Here is a 16,471-nt window from a genome sequence, read left to right on the forward strand (position 1 = left end):
ACAGAGAGAGAGAAAGTGAGAGAGAGAAAGAGAGAGAGAGAAAGAGGGAGGGAGACAGAGGGAGGGAGACAGAGGGAGGGAGACAGAGGCATGCAGAGGCAGGCAAAGAAAGAGAGGGAGCGAGAGAGAGAGAGAGCGAGAGAGAGATAGAGACAGAGGGAGAGACAGAGGGATTACAGAATCAAGTAGATGGCTGGCATTTGGCACAATGACACAGCCGAGTACTGTGTTTTGACTGGTGACCCAGGATGACAGTTAAACATGCACCTCCGTACACACCTGCCCAGTGGACTCACCAAGTACACTGCTCTCTCAACACTCTTTCATTTGAAAGTAAAATTACAACACGTGCAGCTTCAAATGCTTTCTCTTCTGGGCAGCAAGCACATGAAATAACATCTTTTGATGATCAACAATTCCTGTGTGATGTCTCTTATGGTAATACATCTTCTATTAGTAATGAATTCACTGTCTGCTCCTCAAATTTCATACAGCACTCAAAATGAGTCTTCAGATGTACATGTCTAACCACTGTATATAAGAAACTACAGATCATCCATAAACTGTTTGTGAAGAAAGGTGAAATAAAACTATTGACTATTCCTACATAATCGTTACATCTTACAAAAAAATGTACAAGGAGTTTTCTCTGAAAGTACGAGTTTTGTCTGCTTTGTGCAGGAGTAGTTTTGACTTATAAAATGTGGGAATATTACGGAAAAAAAAATCCCTTGAATTCAGTTCTGAAAGCTGTTGGATATATGTTCACACTACAGGAAAAACGAAGCAACAGATTGACCCAAATGGCAAATATATTCCTGTGGGATAAAGAGACTATTCATGTATTCATGTGTAACTGTGGCAGAACATATTCTCAAGTTCTTTGCAATTATGATACAGAAATGGCACTGCATCCACTTGTAAGAATGTCCTGTAGCTACATAACATGTGAAGTTTCCAATATAATAGCCTGAGTATTATTGCTTTTCTCTCTGTATGTTTCAGTAACTGCCAATAAAGAAAGCATGGATAATGTTGTGCAGTCTGCAAGAGTTCTTCTCATCTATTTCACAGATGTCATAGGAAATCTTTAGCCAAAATTTTAGACAAAAAGGTCAAAATATATCCTAACATTTTTATTATATATCCTGATACAGCCCTAGGACTAAGCTGAGACCACATCTAGGGAAAAAAAAATCAATTACTACAATAATTACATGAAAAAATGTATGTAAGTGGTGATTTATCACCACTTCTAGGATCTTTCATCTGCCAGTGATGCAATGAGGATAGTACACCAAGAAAAGACCTCTGTAATGAGAGCTATAACCTCCTCTGTGTTCTGGGATCTCAGGTCCTTATGACAGTTCACCCATTGCTTATCCAAGATTAATCTATTTTTGCAGCTTTTTTGTTTGGTTGGTTCATTGGTTTTGGTTTTTTTTTTTTACTTTTATCCCTGATTGAAACGGAATCGTGTTCACCCCATCCAGATGACGGTGAACTGCTGTTCTGTGATGAGAGCCTAAGCCAGGACGAGTCCTAAATAGAGGTTCTACAGTATTATTTTGCCACCTCATACACTGTCAATCTGCTGTGATCTTTTAATCACTCAATAGCATCTTTAATCACATATGAAAGAGTGTAAACACAGCAGAGTTTTTATTTATAAAGATACTTTTACTCTAAAGGGAAAGAAATGGGGATGTTGTCAAACTACTCCTAAAAAGAAATGTGCTTAATGCTTTTCAGATACTTGACTTCCTTCTCCTCTTTCTGTGTTTTTGTTTAAAAAAGCAAGTCATGATCTTAAAACTTTTTTAATTGCTTGATCTGCCAGTGTCAGGTTCTTGTTAACACTTGAGTTGCTGGATCTAGTGACACTACTGTAACCATTAGACACTGCTTGAAATATTTACTCATGAAGCATCAGCACTTGAGGCTTCAAACTATGCAAATGAAAAATGTTGACAAATCAGAATCATACCAATTTTCCTCACTTTGTATTCATAGTTTTACAAAATCATACAAAGCACATGGGAAAGCAGAATCAGACTCATGACCTCTGTTGATTACCAGGAATGAAGCACTAGAGCAGCTTTGAACAGTTTGAATGCAGAAACATTCATTGTTTTGCAAGCCAGGTAAAGTTAATCCAAGATACTTTATCCAAATTTATATAACTGCCAGCAGATATGATTGCCATGTGAAGAACATTTCACCTTATACTTTAATCTAGTTAAGAATCTCCATCATGAGTATAATGCCATATGGTATTATCTCCATTTATTTCCACTATTTCCATTAAATGGAAATTCTGAAAGCCAATCTTATATTCCATACCTATATTCTGTTGCCAGCTTTTGTTGAGGTATGCACTGCAGATTCCTCAGTAGCATACTTACCTACTTAAGTTGGTACAGGAATGTCATTGGTCCCACAGCAACAGATTGGTATAGATAAATCCTAACAATTTACAATGTCCTGGTAATGCAAATTAAATTATAAACCAGGATTCAGTTTTGATTTACACAAAAACCTTAATAATATCAACTTAACTTCATCTGTGCCAATTTACCAGAGCAAGCTTAAGTTTCATGTTGAATATTGTGTGTCCACAAAGTTGCATCCATTTAAAGGCAGATACAACTTTATCTGAATGAACTAAACTTTAAAACTAAAACCACAAATTGCAAAGAATTAGACACCATGCAATTCTTTAAAAAAATTAGTCTGTTAAGTGTTTGTTGATTAAATGTTATAAACAGAAGAAATGGATTTTGCAGTGAATTGTTAATGTGTCTGGGGTAGTATAGGTAAATTAATGCTTTTAGAAAAGTAATGTCTATTAGGAATCAATAAATCATAAATCCTAACCAAAGAAAACAATGTAATTGAAAAAAAAATTTTTCATTAGCTATAAAATGATCTTTCTAGTAGGTTGTCCAGATTTCTTTATACCAGAGAATATCAGAGTCATTAAAAACCCCTTCATTTTCCAGGACTTCAGCTATTTGTGTGTATTAATCCTATAGAACAAGATCCATTTCCCATGAAATTATGAGACTAACACTCAGCTTTCTCAAAGCTTTTTCCCTGGTGCAGAATAAAAAAACTTTAAAGATGAACATCAGTGTCCTAATTTTACATATTTGAAGACAAAGAAAAAAAATTACATATATTGTGTCAGCAGCAAGCTAAAATATCAGCTGCATGGAAGTGAATTTGAAGTTTACTGTTGATTTAATCAAAGCAAGATGTCATCCAAGGTCTTTAAAATATTTATTACTGATGAAGGTGCTAGTAAAGTAGGAAAAACACAGACTGATAACAGTTCTACTACAACTGCTACATAAATATCTTCTTTAAAATCAGGTTTTAATAACCTGTTTAATTCGGAGTGTAGATTAAAGTAGTAATATTTTATCTTCATTGGTGATACATTTCATTTTTTTCAGTGTACATAAAGATCATGTTTATACACATCTATCGGGAGCTGAACAGCATTGATTGTTCCTGTTTTCAGAAACCTTGATTCTTTAAATGGGAAAGAATTAATTTCTATTCATTTTATTAATTTCTATTGAGGTTGTTCAGCCTGGAGAGGAGGTGGTGACGTGGTTTAGCCCCAGCCGGTAGCCAAGTGCCACGCGCCGCTCGCTCACCCCTCCCCCGGCGGGATGGGGAGGAGAACGGAAAACCAACGGCAAAGCCTCGAGGGTTGGGATAAGGGCAGTTTACTGGGACAGCAAGGGAGAGGGAAAACAATCAACAACAGTGCTGATAACAGATAGTAACAATGGGTGATAACAGAGAACGATTTACCGATCCCACGACCGACCGGACGCTCGACCCGTCCCGGAGCCACGCCGACACGCCGAACCCGCCCCTGCCCGACTGGCCCCCTTTTATGGTGAGCATGATGTCACATGGTATGGAATAGCCCCCGGCCAGCTTGGCTCACCTGTCCTGGCTCCTTGGGAAATTAACTGTATCCTTGCCAGAACCAGGACAGAAGGCTCCGGGGAGATCTTACAGCAGCCTTCCAGTACCTGAAGGGGCCTACAGGAAAGCTGGTGAGGGACTGTTTATCAGGGAGTGTAGTGACAGGACAAGGGGTAATGGGTTTAAGCTGAAGGAGGGTCAATTTAAATTAGATGTTAGAAAGAAATTCTTTACTGTGAGGGTGGTGAGGCACTGGAACAGGTTGCCCAGAGAGGTTGTGGCTGCCCCCTCCCTGGAAGTGTTTAAGACCAGGTTGGATGGGGCTTTGGGCAACGTGGTCTAGTGGAGGGTGTCCCTGCCCATGGCAGGGGGGTTGGAACTAGATGGTCTTTGAGGTCCCTTCCAACCCAAACCATTCTTTGGTTCTATGATTATCTCCCTCTGTAGTAGAATGAAATTGATATACTTGAAAAAAAGGAGGCGTTTGCTGTTGGTCTAGGTTTGTGTTTTAACATGCTGAAACGAAGAGAGAAATCTTACATACTGAGAATACCGAAACCCAGAGTATTATCTAAAAAACATACCTCTGATAACTGATCCACTTTTTGTATGGTTTACAGTATGCTGACATCTGTAAGTGGATTGCCTGATAAAAGTATTGGAATGAAGGGTAACATCCCACAGGAAAGTCACTGCCTTGTTTCTTGCATCATTTCAGATTAACCCTAGCCAGTACATTCAGGAACAAATAGCTGAGAACAGTACTGCCTTGGCCAGGAAAAGGGCTAAATGAGCTTGCAGATCTCTACTGCATCTAACTTTTAGGATTTTACAGAAAATTAACCACTTAATTACGTGTGAATGAGGGCTCAGCACTGCGAGAACTCAGGTTGGACCAAACCACCTAAGAGGTTTAGTTTGCGTGTTCTTTTTTGTAAACAACAACCTGGATTTCCAGATCTTAGCTTATTTGGATGCAACCAAAAAGTATGTTTTTAATGCCTACAATTGCATTAATATTCTGTACTAAAAGGACTGCCAGAGAAAAGGAAACTAGGGAGTTACTACTTTAGTAATGTTATTCCTTATGTAATAAAAAAGACACCAGAGTGAAGTAAGCATTCAGAGATGCCACTAAAGGAATGACAGGTGTGGAACTCTGACCTGTAGCACAAGCCTGCCCTGAGGGGCCCCACTCAACTCTTTCACTACTAGGACGTTCCCTCTACATGTGAATGACTGTGAATTGTATAGCTATGCCAATGTGCCATAACAAGGAAAATAATTTCAGGTCCAGACTATCTTACCTAACTAAAAAATATGGACAAGACAGAATAACTTTTTTTCAAAGTCAGGGCAATAACTTGTGAGCAGCTTAATTTCTGCACTGATAAGCAGCAATATTTACTAATAAAAAGCTAGCAGAGATAGGAAGAGAGATTAGGACTCCTATTTCATTAGTGCCATCAACAAACATGCTGGCTAAAATCAAGATTCAAAAACCTTCAGTGTTGAAGGTGGGAAAAATATACCTTGAAGTTTAGATATTTCCTACAAGAGTCAGATCCACTGTTTCATTGTAACATTGCAATTACAGAAGTGTAGATAAAATAAGGTTGAAATGAAGACTCAGAAGGATCAGGCTAGGAAAAGAACTGTTCTTTTCATCTTCTGGTCTTTCAAATGCTAGGAAATAAATCTTCCTTTCAACCCATTCTTTCCTAGCTGTGAAATACAATAAAATATTGAATGAAGTCTATTTTCACTCTAGAGGATGGGAAAGAGGAACAAATTCTTTCTACATTCAAAATATCAAATCAATACACCAATAACCAAAACTAGTTATCTTTTGAAGGCTATTCTAGCATATGTATGTAATGATCTTCTAAAGACTTTTATCAGAGAAGCTTGGTAACTTGCACCAAATTTTTCAGTTGACCAATGCTGAATAGGAATATTAGAAAAGGGTTTTCTCCTCTTAATTATACAGCTGGAAAGGAAACGAAATTGGATGAGTGGTCAGGTAATTACAAAGCCTGTGGAAAGTACATGGGCACCTACACAGAAAGTATATGGGCATAATTGTATCTTTTGCTTTCCTTCTTCCCTTCTCCATCTTTAAAAGTCTCTCCTTTTAAAGAAAAGGTCTTTTTTCTTCATTTAAAGTTTCTTACTTCTCTCCTTTTTTTTGCTGCACCATTCTTAATTTGTTTTGGTTCTGTGTGTGGGTTTTATGTTGTGGGGGATTTGTCTGGTTGGTTGGTTGGTTTGTGGGGTTTTTTTTTGGTTTTTTTTTTTTTTCTTTTTCCCTGAAAAAGCAAGCATAGAAGAGCTTCTGAAAAAAAGAAAAAAAAAAACAAAAAACAAACATACAAACAAACAAAACCCCGCCAATCCTAGTTTCAGACCAGGAATGCCTTCACCATAGAACATAATGATAAAAATATAGTATCCCCCATAGGTAGTTAAAAGGTTCATCCCTGTAATTTCATGGGTAGTTGCAATTTCATCCTCTGAAGAGATTCTATAGCTTGTTGAAATGCTATAAGAATGTCGGCCCAATGGAAATATCCCTGTTACAATGACCATTAGAACCTGAAGTCTGCCATGAAATACACTGATGCTGTGACACCTGTCCATCTCCTCCAGTTCCTCTCCTTACTTCTCCCTTCTCTTAAAATGACCTCTTGTCACAATAATATAATTTTTTTGTGTTGTGCTAGTTCTTTTCCCCAGATTACTCCATTCCTGCAAGTTATATAACTGAAAAGAAAAATTATGATGCCAGATACTTCCTTCCTCAATTGGCATGGATTTCTGTTTTGCATATAACAGAAATTTAAAAAACAATGCGAGATTTACTTACCTGGCTGAATAATTTCTATTACCCTTTCCCAAATTCCATCTGGGTAAGTTACAATGGAGCAAAAGTAAAGACCAACATCCTCCAAAGTGCTCTTGATGAAGGATAAGGACTTGTCTTCCCTGGAAGCATTTTCAAAATAAATTCTTCCATTGTATTTGTCTTCAATATGTATGCCATAGATTGGATGCAAGACAGCTATATTTTCTTTATGAGTTGCATTAAGTTTCATCCAGGATGTCTGGATTATTGTGGCTTTTTCTGGATATATGCATTCCAGTTTCACCTTCTCGGTAAGTTTTACAGTTGAATCCACAAACTTTCCTTCCACATTGGCTAAAGCACACACAGAAGTTCAGTTTCAGTATTAATTGAAAATTGAAATAATAGAAAAACTCAGAAACAACTTTGGTAGCACTATAAACAAAACACTGAAGAAAAAGTTCACTAGAAAGAAACCCAAACCCTAGACATTATTACTACTTCTAATTTGTGAATATCATTGAACAGTTAAAATTTGTCTGAACCACACAGTAACATGTGAATTGTGATCATATCTGTCATGATACAATAAAAAAGGAAAGATATTAGCTAGGAATAAGAAAGCAACCTTACTTCCACAAAGCTGGAGAACAACAATAAGGAGAGCTGCACGGTCCATCTCAAAGAGCACTGGAATCAGTGACTACAGTGCAACATGGTTTTACTCAATCTGCGCAGCATGTGCCCTTCTCACATCTCAGGATGTTTTTACTTTTAAAATACGAAAAACATCATGTGCTTTTTACTTTCACATTCTAAGAAACACCAAGTTTGAGGTCTTGTTGTGCTTGCATTAGAGAGAGACTAAATTCCTATCAAAATCCGTCTCAGAGTAACGTTTGCATTACCAATTAATCTCTAGCAATAAGCATGAATATTATGATAACTGATGATGATGGGATCTTTAGGTTTCATCAGTAGAAGCAAACAGAATTCTTCTGTGCCATGTATGCAAAATCAACAGAATTTCTCCATTTTTCTGACACTGTAGTTCAACATTTATCTATTATTCATTATTCTCTAAAGAGAAGAGAAGACGGTTCCTATACAATAGATGTCATAATTCTGTGACTAGTTATGAAAAGTAATGTCTTAAGGTCTGAGAATTTATTTGTGAGAACATGTCATGAGCTTGTATTTTGGGATCAAAATTATGCAGCTTAAGAATTCTTGTTCAAAGGTGTAAGAATCCTGAGTATTCGTGACTCATATTGAAATTTGTCAAAACAAGCCGCACTCTTACATTTTAATGGATTTTTCTCAAGACAACTGTAAGCATTTTTGCACCTTGGCAGGCCATAGTTTTATGGAGCTGCTTAAAATTGGAACAACGTGATTGACTTGAAGTCAAAACTAAGCTTGAATCAACCTGTTAAAATTCTCAAATGAGTAAACACATGTAATTTGAACTAAAGCTGACAGAGAAATTAACATTTTAGGTAATAGCCTGCACAACCTTGAGCAGAACTTAGCATTAGATCCGTTTAAGATTTTTTCCACAGTGCAACAACTTGTGTGTAAACCAAAATCTGTATATATTTATCTGTATTAAACTAGGCATGTTTTAGGATAATATAACATTTTGAATGTTTGCAATGACTCCATTTTGCCACTTCCTAGTTAGATCTGTAATTCTCCTTTGTTGTGGTTGCACTTATTTCTACTCTACCTTGCCTGGATTTGAAAAATACACCTACATAGTGAGCAGTCCATCTGATGCCAAGTGTAAAAATCTAAATAGAAGAAAATTGAGTTGAGGACTGAGTCTTGTTTTATTTGCATTACAAAGTTATCTTTTCAAACCGATCAAAATATTAAGTTACATTAAGCTTGTCTCAGGAAACAGAAGTATTGCTGATAAGAAAAGCAGGAAATGGGAAGCTTCAGAAACTAAACTGCAGATATTGTATTGGAAAAGAAAGGATCGTGTGAGCTGAAGATGTCCAATTTGTGGATGCTGTGTGGCATAGCAACCTTTAAACCAGCTACACAGGATCTGTATGGTTCCTACATTTAAATCTTGAACCTCAGTGGCTAGCTGTTCTCAAATTGCAGTTGCAAATGAGGCAAAAACACAAAGTATCACTCTAGCTTGAAATATTATTCTTTATGTCATACTACATATGTATATAGGAGTTTACAGATGAGTGGTGTTCCACAAAATCTAAAGTGGAATGAAAAAGATAAACATGTTAATTATTTTATTATTATTCTTACAAATGAAACTTCTTACACATGTGTTTTCTTTAATTAAAGCTAAGATAAAGTACTTAGGAAGTCTCCAAAATGAAGACAAATTTCCTTAAATGCAAATTATTCTTCACTCATCTGCTTATAAATATAAATTGCAATTTTATTGCTCTGAATTTCATGCTCGTTTCTCTGCATCTGGCATTGAAAGAAAAACAGAAGTCAAGAAATTATGTCCAACCCCACATGTTGACTAAGTATTGATGATATGTCATCTAAAGACATTTATTTGCTGTACAACAGACAGAGTCTCTACCAATGTCAGTGATTCTTGGTCAACTAGTCCCAAGAACAGGGCCCCTTGTCACACCTTCTAAGAAAAGCAGCCTGTAACCAGAGCATTACTGGGTTTCCCTCTAAAGGCTGCGACACAAGTCCTCTCCAGACACCAGTACAAGCCCCCTCTAGACACCTGGGCAACACACCCGCAAGTCAAATCAGAAAGCTGTAGGCACTGTGAAAGTTGACTCTACTGGTATAATTCGGGTGTAGGCACACACTTAAAATACCATGTTTTTGGAGAAGAGGTAACCTATAAAACGAGACACACACACACCACCTCCCCCCTGCCCTCCTCGGCAGTGGACGTATCAGAGCAGATAGTGTAAGGGAAGGTCCATTGTACAGCCCCTCCCTTCCAGCATCTCCACGTACCTCGCTTACCTGTGTTTCTCCCTTCTTCCCCAGAACTGAAAGCCTGGAAAATCCACATTTCTCTGATCATCTGTGGATAAGAGACTCTCACAGCAGCAGCAGCAGATCCTAGTTACTCCATCACTTGAGCAGTTCCTTGGGCTCTGTCCCTCTGGTTCTCTGCCCACCATTACCCACAGCCTGGCTCTTCTTTCACAGTAATCCCACTTTCTCTCCATCTTTTGAACCCCAAAGCAAAGGAAGGGAAGGCTCACAAAGACAAACACGCCGTAGTTAACTAATTGTTGGCTAAATGCCAATTACAGTTACAAAAGCAGCACAGTGGAATTTTCCAGCTGAATGTACAACTGTAGGATGTGGTTTAAAAGAAAAGAAAAAAAAAACCTAAAAGAAAGAGAAAGAACAAAAAAGATTGTGCAGTAAACACAATGGAGATCTACAGCTTGGATTTGAATCATGACTTGAACATACATCTTCAGTGACCCTGGGTGAGTCATTTCATTTCCTGGTGCATTAATTTCCCAAACTCCAATACATAGATAATGTGTAATGAATGCTGCTGTTTCAAAGCATGTCACAATAATCTCTGTAATGAGGTTTTTTTAATGGAAATTGCTATAAAACTGTGAAGAATAAGACATACATACAGGACCAGCACAATATGTTAATACCCTGTTTAATGATTCATTAGTATTGAAGATTTAACAGATAGGCCTGTAGCAATAGTGCAGAAAGAGCGGCAAATATACTTGCAGAGTGCTGCTATCACCAGAAAAAAGGCCTTGACTCTGGCACTACAATGAAGCAGGAGATGATAGCTAAAAAGGAGACCACTCCAGACACCACTTCTATACCTACAAACATGACCAATTGCAAAACGATCAGGGCAAAAGGGTTCTGTAGTTTCAGTGAATCTCCGGTGAAGATAATGAAGCAAAAGGGCTGAGAGGAGGGAGCTTTGAGTATATTTCGTTCTTGGGCTGAGCATCCCTGTGGAATTAGTTCTAACCCTGCAGAGGCCAGGTTAACCAACCCAGATGGCAATTCAGTAACAAGTGATACAGCTCCGGGTTTCTCTAGGGATGAGGGTCCCGCTGTTGCCAGTGTGCTACCATCAAGGAAATTACCTCTTTTTCCATTCACCATTCTATGTTACTTTAAGCAAGATGGCTGAGTGATACAGATGGGTAAAGGCACAATAATTCAATCTGCTTTTTTCTATTCTGCATCTAATCTAATTGAAAAAACAAACACCACCACCCCCCCAAATTGGATTAATCTATAGGCATGCCTGATTCAGTAACATAATGGATAGGATTCTTCAATATGTATTCATTAACCTCAGAGGAGAAGTTAAGATAACACCAGATATTCCTCCAAAGAGAAAGGAAAAAGTTGTGAATTAAATACAATCACGTTTGGGGGATGTATTGCTAAAGACGATTCAGGAAGGAAAAAAAGTTGAATTTAAACCACTTTCCCAAATGTAGAAAAGTAAAGAAAATATAACATACATACTCAAGTTCTCGATAATTTTTTATTGTTAAGCATATTGATCTCCAAGAGGCTACGCTATATAAATTATAGTTTATGATTAAAGGCTTCAACCCCCAAAAGTCTGTCTTTGCAAGAGGATATGTATTCAGGAATCTTTAGATAAAGGATGATGTTTCTACATTTCTGGAAATGGAAAATTATTTACATTTTTTGGAACCGGACTACAAACTGGATATTCATCCTTACGTAATGCTGAACACCTAAATGGGTCAGGAAACTAAAGGCTGTTGGTGATAAAAACCACAGCTGTAATATGAAGGCTAGATAACGCTAAATGCTGAAATTCAGGAAGGGGTTTTTGGCAGGGTTTTTTTCAGGGAGATTATTCAGGAGTGATGGATGCTTTCTGAATATAGAAAAGCTATGTTTAGTGACAGAATAAGCTAATGGTGAGATGTACTAATAGTATCAAGGACTGCTTAAGGCAGTGCAAGAAACACCACTGCTGAGCAAATTTTGAACTAAGCACCATAAAGCACTACTACGGATGACTCTCAAGCCAAAGGTGTGTTGGTAAGAGATAAGAAGGTTTGTGGTATATTTTTAAGTTCACCATGTAAGTGATGTTCCTTTGATGTGCTCATAGCAGGAGAGTCCGCCTGTGACGACTCACTCAACTTTAGTGAAGTTTGCGTGTCTGTGTGTGAGGGGGAAATCTTTAAAGCAGCCATTTATGGTAGTCCTCTGTCCATTTGAATAAAACAAAACTGGAAAATATGACAAAAAAGTGAACTGAAGATAATCATGAAGACAGTGAAAAAAAAGCCAAGTTGATCTACTTAAAAAAGAGAGAGAAATCTTCAACAAATAATCCCAAGAAAATATCCAATTAATTATTTTGTTTATATTTTTATTTACTATTGCTTAATGATAAAAACAATCACCATGCCTTTTTCTTCTATCTAAACCTTTTCTGTTCAGTGATCTTGACTGTAAATGTTTGCCACTGATTAGCTCAATAAAGTATCAAAAATATCCTTAAAAATATTTTATAAATTCTTCTACTTTTATAATAAGGAGATAGTACTAGATATTTCTTCATATTTCGTTAATAATTAGACTATGCATTTTCATCCAGTAATAACACTGAAGACAGCGTTTGAAAGATATGAAAGAAACTAATTTAATTTGTCAAAGGAAAGTAGTAAATTACATTTGAGTCTCTAAGAATTTAATGTATTAATACTGTGTTGTCAACTATGCTATTTCTTTTAGTTTAGTGCTTGTCCTCCTGTTGAAGTCTCTTATTTTATTAGTTTCCAAAAAGTGCTACTATTTGCAGAATCCTCAAAGTTTCATTTTAATGAAAGAAAAATGAAAGCAGAAAGGCTTCAAGGTTCTCACACAAATCCATTATTGGGACAGGAAATGGACGTTTCCATTTCAGAGCACAGTCATTCCCATACACCTGTTATTTTTCCTGAATTATCCTTTTCCTGGTTCAACTCTATTTTTTATGTCCATCATGTTGCTAAAAAAAACAACAAAAAAAACCCTGTTAAAAGTCGGTTTAAGGAAATGAATGTTGCTGGATTATTTTCATTTGCTGGCAGAGATTTACAGAGCTGTTTCCTAAACAATACCCTCAAATACAGCCTGGATGTGAAAACTGCCTGCAGAGGCAGTTCACTTAAGTTTGAGGTTATCCTTAATTATAGCATGTTGTCAGCTCAGACATGTCTCCGAGAAAGATCTGTAACTTTTATATGGCAAAGAAGCTTATGCTTAAAAAATGGCCTTTAAAATGTAGGGAGAAAGCTAAAGAGAGCAAACAATGCATCTTTTGTATATGGCATCTTTAACCTTTTTTTGTTGATGCATCCAGGACCTGACACAGCCTACCTTTCTAGTGAAGAAAGTAGTCTCATGCGTCTTCTTTTTCTTAAGCCCTTTTTGTGCCCCTTTCTTGTGAAAAAGCTTGGTAAACAGCAAAGTGACAGTTTATGATTTTCCAGTAATGCACATCTCTTTTCTACAAGATCGACTCAAGCAGCCAATACTATCTAAAATCTTCCCTCTACGCATAAAAAACCCAGAGAAAAACAAAACCAAGGGAAACCACCCCAAAACACCTAGCCCAAATATCCTCGAGGTAGTGATGGTGTTGCATAAAAGTAGAAAAAATCAGATGACTGTTCATTTTGTTAGCTATTTCCAGTTTGATGAGTTCTGCCTATTGCTTTTTCTGTTTAAAAATCAAAAAAAGAGGTGTGGGGGTGTCATTGAGCAACAGAGATGGAAGCCTCTGGCGGTGCTGGCTGAGACGAGCTGGGTCAGTCAGGCATTGAGAGGGAGCGGGGGAGGAAGCCATCTGCTCGGCAGGTAGGTGCTGGCCGGAGGACTCAGGAGCAGATGAGGGGGGATCCCAAAGCAGACAAGACCTGCAGCTCAGTGTCGGGCGGCCTTACAGGAGAGGCTCCACAGCAGAACTGGGGGAAGAGATCTGCTCCTGTGAGGACTCGGTGTTTGCGGGGGAAAAGTTATTTTCAAACTCTCTTATTTAGTCTGTCACAACTATCAGATTTGAGATCTGAAGAGTTACCTTGCTCTGGTTCGTTACTTGTGTTCTGAAGAATCGCAGCCAAGGACGCCCAGGTTGTACCTTGGTACGGCGGCGTCAGGGAAAGCAGCAGCAGTTCCTCCTCAAAGGTCCTGCCGACTTAGTGGTCCTTTATACAGAAAGGGTGGTATGTAGATTTCCAGATAACTACCTTGGCACAAACACATGGTCACTTCTTTTCTTGTCCTTTTTTTGATCTTTGACTTGGTTTAAATGTCCTAAGAGGTACCAACCCAGCCATTCAAACTGCCCCCGGAAAGAAGCATACTTCAGAACACACAAGAAACCTCTTCCCCTAAAAGTACACTGCTTAAAGATTTTCAAAATAGAAAACAAAAAGAAAATACTTGCTATTAAACTTTTGAAAAAATAATGGACTAAGCTCTCCCCACTCCAGGGACAAAAAAAACTTGGACGGGGATTAAGGACAAAGAAACTATGGAAACTACCTCCTACCAAATCTTTACATACGTAATGAAATGGAAGAATCAACAAAATCTAAATAAAAAAATAAAATTCTGTTCTATTGTAATGAATTAAGGTAATCTGTTGTGTTTGTAGGGTTTTTTTTTAACTCTACACACCCATATACTGATACATAGCAATTCCTCAGATAAAAATCTCTTTCCTACTAATCCTGCTTTCCGACTTGAGCATGTCATTGCTTTACAGAAGTTCATTTGATTAGGTAAAGCCCAACAAAACAGTAGAGCTTTTTCAAGAAAGGTATCACAGTCAACATTAAATTAATGGAACCAAGGAATATCTGCTGCAATCATTTGTTTTAGTAGAAATAGCATAATTGTACCATAAACTCCTGCCTGATTCACTACAACATTACATCTGTTTTATGCTAATGTAGTTCCAAGGAAATCAATGATATTTATACTGACATAAAGCAGCTGTGAGTCATATTCTCAATTAGTCTCTCCAGTTCGAGAAGAAATATCAGAGATTTTTCTTTATTTTCCAAAATTTAGCCTGCAACCGTGTTCATGGATTTCTAAGAACCTCAAAGTTTAATTACATCTATAGGGCTTCAGAGCACCCATTACAGAATCATCACATGTTATTTTATGAGGATTTATTTTTTTAATTTGATTATTGTGACTGCATAGGTCTTTAGTTTCATTTATGTGTTCATAACAAGAGGCACTGGTCTCTGACAGATTGGGTTTTTTTAAATTATGTGTGTGATCTATAGGAATCATAAAATGCCTGTAAAGTACCATACCTGCTCAAGAAAGGCTTATCAACTATCCTAACATAACTATCCTAACATATTGATTCTGCTATCAATTAAAAATATTATGCTTTTTTATTTTTATGGTTTGGTTCGATTCCCCTTTGTTGAAATCATGCATGAAGCCCCTGCCAGTTGGAAATACAAACCATTTTCAATCCTTCAAAGTTGAAAGTCGCAGATATTTCTTTTCTTACAATTATGTCCTTCTACGTTCAATTGATTTTTAATTTCTTTTTTGTTAATGTGAAAGATTTTTTTAAAAAGGTAGTCATCTGAGTATATGATGTGAGAGTGCTCAAAGGCTTACCAGAATAATCTGATGCATTAGGTAGGAATTTAAACAGATAATCTGAGGCAAACATTGCTAGGATAATTTTAAAGAGCCGGTTGACTGAATTTAGTTTGATCAGAAATAACCTGAGACCTTGGTTTTGCAGGCAGTTCGTTCTCAAAGAGCTAAAGGAGAGGGTTCCTCACGCACACAGTGCACCGTCAGACACACAGCTTCAGGGTTTGGGTTATTCAAGCTAACAGCCTGGATCAAGATCTCCAAGGTCAAAATTCCATTTATCAACTTTGTTGCGGTAGTGTTTGTATCCATTACAAACTACATTTATTTTGCAATAGGAAACCTAGATATACAGCATTAGTAATTTTTGTTTGATTATTTTTCAAAGAATAAAATGAAAGATACGCTGTATTGTTATAGCTGTGGTTTGTCCCTGGATTCCTGGGATTGAGAGCTTTGTGTGCTGGTTTTTGTGGTTTCTGTTGTAGATGATGGCAAATGATATTTCCTGTATATTATGTTTCAGTCTCAATGGGCTTTTTTTTTTTTTTCCCCACAACTGAACCAACTGTATTTTCTAGTAAGTCTGAGATGAATACATATGTGTCCCCCTTTCATTTAAGTAGAAATTCTATTGCTTAAATATATATATATAAAAAAAATATACAGAATATGGCAGCTGACTTAATTCATCAAATGGTGAACAAATTCTGCTGAGAACAAAGATACAAATTTCCGGTCATTCTGATATTAGCCATTCTTTGTACAGGATGGGTAGCATCAAAAGCATCTTAAACAGTTCTCAGTCTGCTTTTCTGAAAAGATTTTGACAGCATTAATTACCTCTGCTAACAGAAATTTCTGACACTTATATGACCTTCTGCTGCATTTGAAAAAGCCTGTCATGTTTGGTGTGCTGATATGTGCAATGAAAACCCCAAGAAAGGAAAGGAAACGAAACAAAACTTACCATTAGCATTGTTACGTACCAAGTCAGGAATTTCCAGTGACTTCACCAAAACATAGATTATAATCCTTCTGTGGGACAGACTTCTGCACAAAGAA

At 37.2% G+C, this 16,471-nt stretch overlaps 1 protein-coding gene across 2 annotated transcripts in view; it reads right to left on the reverse strand.

The window, feature by feature from the left end:
- Positions 1-9,989, reverse strand: part of CD226 (CD226 molecule) — a 39,945-nt gene extending 29,956 nt beyond the window's left edge. The window contains exons 1-3 of one of the 2 annotated variants that reach the window (XM_075744535.1): positions 9,764-9,989; positions 7,424-7,561; positions 6,812-7,144 (exon numbers count right to left, since the gene is read on the reverse strand). In XM_075744535.1, coding sequence (XP_075600650.1) covers positions 6,812-7,144; positions 7,424-7,469 — 379 coding nt within the window. In that variant the 5' untranslated portion in view covers positions 7,470-7,561; positions 9,764-9,989. The remainder of the gene's footprint in view (positions 1-6,811; positions 7,145-7,423; positions 7,562-9,763) is intronic. The other variant, XM_075744534.1, reaches the window with a different exon arrangement.
- Between the last annotated feature and the right edge of the window lie 6,482 nt (positions 9,990-16,471).

This window comes from Balearica regulorum, chromosome 2 (genome assembly GCF_011004875.1).
Source record: "Balearica regulorum gibbericeps isolate bBalReg1 chromosome 2, bBalReg1.pri, whole genome shotgun sequence".
Lineage (NCBI taxonomy): Eukaryota > Metazoa > Chordata > Aves > Gruiformes > Gruidae > Balearica > Balearica regulorum.